This window comes from Leuciscus leuciscus, assembly GCF_965113295.1.
Source record: "Leuciscus leuciscus genome assembly, chromosome: 3".
In the NCBI taxonomy this organism is placed as follows: Eukaryota; Metazoa; Chordata; class Actinopteri; order Cypriniformes; family Leuciscidae; genus Leuciscus; species Leuciscus leuciscus.
Window position 1 is genome coordinate 1,044,344 of NC_138727.1, and position 5,000 is coordinate 1,049,343.

General features: G+C 41.0%; 1 protein-coding gene across 4 annotated transcripts in view; it reads right to left on the reverse strand.

Annotated features, from left to right (window-relative positions):
• The window catches only part of rasa3 (RAS p21 protein activator 3), a 59,226-nt gene that overhangs the window by 33,359 nt on the left and 20,867 nt on the right, over positions 1-5,000 (reverse strand). For all 4 annotated transcript variants that reach the window (XM_082163794.1, XM_082163793.1, XM_082163792.1 and 1 more), the window contains exon 4: positions 3,120-3,214. In XM_082163794.1, the coding sequence (XP_082019920.1) occupies positions 3,120-3,214 (95 nt within the window). The remainder of the gene's footprint in view (positions 1-3,119; positions 3,215-5,000) is intronic.

Consider the following 5,000-nt stretch of genomic DNA (forward strand, 5'->3'; position numbering starts at 1 on the left):
CCTCCGAAGGCCGTATTTGAAGGCCGGATGGCCGTATTTGAAGGCCGATTGCGTCACCGCGGCGCGACGAAGGACGTCCCAATTCAAAGGCTGCATCCTTGGAAGGTCGCATTTGAAGGCCGATTGCGTCACGCGGCTCGATGAAGGCTGTCCCAATTCAGTTCTGCATCCTCCGAAGTCCGTATTTGAAGGCCGGTTGCGTCATCGCGCCGCGACGAAGGCTTCCCTGATTCAAAAGCGACGCCAAATGCACCCTTCGTTTCCCCGTGAAAAGAAGGATACATAAATGGACACTTAGCGGCCTATTCTACCCCATAAGTCATTGCGCGCCGTTGACGACAGCATTTATTTACTTATTTTTAAAGGCGGCCGAGACTAGAGATCGGTGGTGGACAGCAAATTCACATTTAAATGTAAGTATTATGTTTTAATTTACTCAAATAGCTAGCGAAACCAGAGTTAAATTTCTTATAAACTTCTTCTTAACTCCTTCGTCACCATTGCGTGGCTACATTTATCATGTAGTTTTAGGCAAAACTTGTGTTATTAGTTTAACGACCTATTTGTAATATTTGCACTTGTGTATTATAAGAAATATCACTCACCCAATAAAGCCCAAAACAATCAGAAAAGCAGTAGATAAGGCAATGGGGTTTCACTTTTATGTGTTTTTGTAGTGCTGTCATGCTATTTGGTTTTAACCAAATTTTAGTATACAGAAATATGATTTCTTAAGTATTTTGTATGCATGTCTTGATGTGTCATATTTTGCAGTGTTAACAATGCACTTAAGATTGCTCCTCTGTGTTAAGTACCCTTTTCTGCTTTTTTAGAACAATTCAGGAAAAAATGGGTTTATATATATATATATAAGAAAAGTAATACACACATCTTTGCTGAAATGTATTGTCCTGTTGTTGTTAACAAGCCATGGTTAATTTGCTCTGCCCTTAGGATTGCAAGTGTCCTGGGACAGGTGAGAGTGTGAGTGGGAAACCCACTGCTGAAACTTGGCCCTGGTTTGTCCTCATGGATGAGGTTTTGGGACAGAGGCAATGCACCAACCCCCCTGTCCTCATCGCCTTTAATCCCTGAGGACACACCAGGACCGAGTTCAGTAGTGGGTGCCCACGGTGAGGAGGAGCCAGGGGCAGCAGCACCAGCACCACCAGTAGCACCAGCAGGAGCACCAGCACGAAGACGGCGAGACAGGACGGGTTTTTGAACTTGATCTGAGAAGAAATGCAACTACAGAGGGAGGCAGAGGCGAGGAGTGCACAGGAAAGAAGGGAGAGGATGGACAGGCTGTTTTCTCTTCTTGAGAGAATGATTGAAAAATGTTCTACATATTCTTGTTTAACTTTTTTCACTTTTATTTTTTAAAAGAAAAATGATGTACATTTATTTTTATGCTACTTTAATTGTGTAAATAAAAGAGAATGAATTGTTCTGGACATTGTTTATTTTTGTAATGACAGTAATACTTTCTGCATGAAACAAATTCTATACCTTTTTATTTTTTCAAATAAAATTGGTAAATGAAAATCATTTGTTCTATAGGCTACATTAAAGCACTTTTTCCAACTATTTACAAAATACGTTAAACATATCAAAATCAACATAAACATTTAATTTTACAATACATAAAATAAGAAAAAAAATGATGTAGACTCTATTGAGCTGAGCTGCTGGACCGGGATGGGCTGCCCCTAAGGCCTCCTGCTGGTGGGACATCATCTGGGATTGTCTCTAGAGCGTTTGAGTGCATATTTCCACTATCCACTAAGTTGTCTACCAACAGGTTTGCAGGGCTGATTCAATCGACGGCTTTCTGAAAAAAGTACTTTTAATAACTACTGCATTTATATTAGGCTACTGCATTACTGCGTATATGTTGCATTTTACTTCTGTATATTTTCAATATACAGTAATATCTGGTTGTTACATTATATAGCTACTTTTGTGTAGTTTAATGTAATCATATTGTGATGTGAGGAAAAAAGTACTTCAGTAGGTTACTTCACATTTGTAAGTGAATACTTAACGAAATATGCAGTTCCGAAAATTAAAGTAACAAAATTAGTCACAATATTAACAAATTGTTGCTCACTACAGCAGCGTCCCATATCAAAGGGCGCATCTGACGCGCTCGGACCGGTCTAGCCTACGAAGGATTGTTCTTGTCGCCTGGCAACTGTGACAGCTGCCAATGACGAGCGCGAGAAATACTGGACTTTTTATATTCAATTGGGTTTTGTATTCAAACAGGGCTAAACCGAAAATACATGACCTGGCAGCGCCGGGGCTAAAACATCCTCACCATGTCCTCAAGTAAAATATAAAACATAAATGAATGATCAGGATAGTCCTCTCGCACTGTTTCTTGGCGCCAGGAGCGGCCGGTGATCGGGAACACCTGGCTGCGCAATTAGGAAATCCAAGGAAGGCTACATGGAGCGTCCTTCAGAGGACGCATAGGCTGCATCCTTGAAGTCTGCGTCCTTCGAAGGATGCAGCCTTCAACATTGGGACACAGCTATAGACTCGTTCTTACGCACTAGAGCTCGTTCGCACTCTTCAAAAGACACTTTAAATCTCTTGACAAACTAAAAGACGTAAATTACATTTGTATGTATTCTAAATAACAGATACAGGTTGTACTGAATGTCAGCTTGATTATTTTACTCAAAATTTATTGGATTTATTGAGTCCACATGTTATAAACACAAGAAACTGCTTCTGACCGCAGATCGAGATCTGACACACAACTCTGCGATGATGTTTGCGAATGTTCGTTGGAACGATGGTTTTGGGAAACACCGACTCGTTGAACTGCTGATAACGATGGAACTTGCGAACATAGTTGACTAACCATGCTTTCGGGAAGCTGGTCATGTGACCCTGGAGGGTGTAAAGCGTTCGGGAGCTCAAGGTGACATGATTCAGTCATGTTTGTGCTCAACACACACTGTATTTGTTTTGAAATCCACTGGACCCGAATGCCAGCACACACACAAACACACACACACACTCACTCACACACACACACACACACACACACACACACACACACACACACACACACACACACACACACACACACGTGAGGATACGCATACCTGCACCTCTGAGTCTGCGCAGACGGGCTGCAGTGGGAACCAGTGGTCTTTACCGTGGTATTTCTGCAGGTCCTCCTTCTTCACGGCCACTTTACCTGAAGACAGATCACAGATCAGATCACAATCACAGATCACACATCAGATCACAATCCCAGATCAGATCACAATCACAGATCACACATCAGATCACAATCACAGATCACACATCAGATCACAATCACAGATCACACATCAGATCACAATCCCAGATCAGATCACAATCACAGATCACACATCAGATCACAATCACAGATCACACATCAGATCACAATCACAGATCACACATCAGATCACAATCACACATCAGATCCCAATCACAGATCACACATCAGATCACAATCACAGATCACACATCAGATCACAATCACAGATCACACATCAGATCACAATCACAGATCAAAATCCCAGATCAGCACATGAACTGAACCCTGATCCTGAAGCAACACTCTGTCACGCCACATTAAAGAGCCAAAATGTTTACAGAATTTACACATGAATTTGAAAGCACACAAAGAAACAACACAAAGCTTACTGTGATTTATTGGATGAGAGAACACACACTCACTCAATCTCAGACACACACTCACTCTCTCTCACACACACACACACACACACACACACACACACACACTCACTCTCTCTCTCTCAGACACACACACACACACACACACACACACACACACACACACTCACTCTCTCTCTCTCTCTCTCAGACACACACACACACACACACACACACACACTCACTCACTCACTCACTCTCTCTCTCTCAGACACACACACACACACACACACACACACTCACTCACTCTCTCTCTCTCAGACACTAGGGGTGTAACGATACACCAATGCCACGGTTCGGTTCATATCACGGTTTTGGAGCCACGGTTCGGTTCGGTTCGGTTCTGTTTGCTGTGGGGCTTCAGCCTTTCTTTAGAGCACTTAGCACACCTGAGTTAACTAAAATGAAATAAATGCCTCCACTGACTAGTCAGAAATAAACTGCACACCTGAGTAGGGTTGCCAACTTCAGAAAAGTAAAATGCGGGACAATCGTGGTTCTTTATAGGAAAACAAGGGACACTCAAAATATTTGTACTGCATCGCACAATGTACATCATTTCATTGTCTGCAGACAGTTAAGTATATGTTTAAAAGGTTATCAGACAAACACATTTGTATTGCTTAACCTATTTACCGGTATGTACAATTTAATTCAAAAAATTATTGTAAAGTCTTACAAACAAAATGTCACATTACAAACAAACCACCATTCAAAATAACAGCATTTATCTGAAATAGAAAGCTTTTTTAACATTATACATAGGCCTACAGTTCAAAAGTTTGAGGTTTGTAAGATAATTTTTTGGGGGAAAGAAATGAAAGAAAGTAATTGCCTACTTTTATTCAGCAAGGATGCATTACGTTAATCAAAAGTGACAGTAGCCTACATTTATAGTGTTACACAAGCTTTCTATTTCAAATAAATATCTTATGATCTTTACATTCTTCATAGAATCCTGGGGGGGAAAAAACAAACCAGTCTTAAACATTAATAATAATCAGAAATGTTTTGTGAGCATATTATTCCCTCAGGTAGATTACATGTTTTCTTGCGTGGCTGGATGTTGGACTCATGAACAATAATCACGTTGTTTGCATTCGCTAAAATTGATTTGCCGAAATCAAAACGTGGACAGTGAAAAGGAATTACCGTTAGCGCGAGACGAGTCCGGCTTGAAGCGGAAGCGACCAGACGGCAGAGGATTATGTTCGCAAAACAAACAATGATTTGTCTCAAAACGATGATTAAAAAATGCTGTGATATGTCATCATATTGGA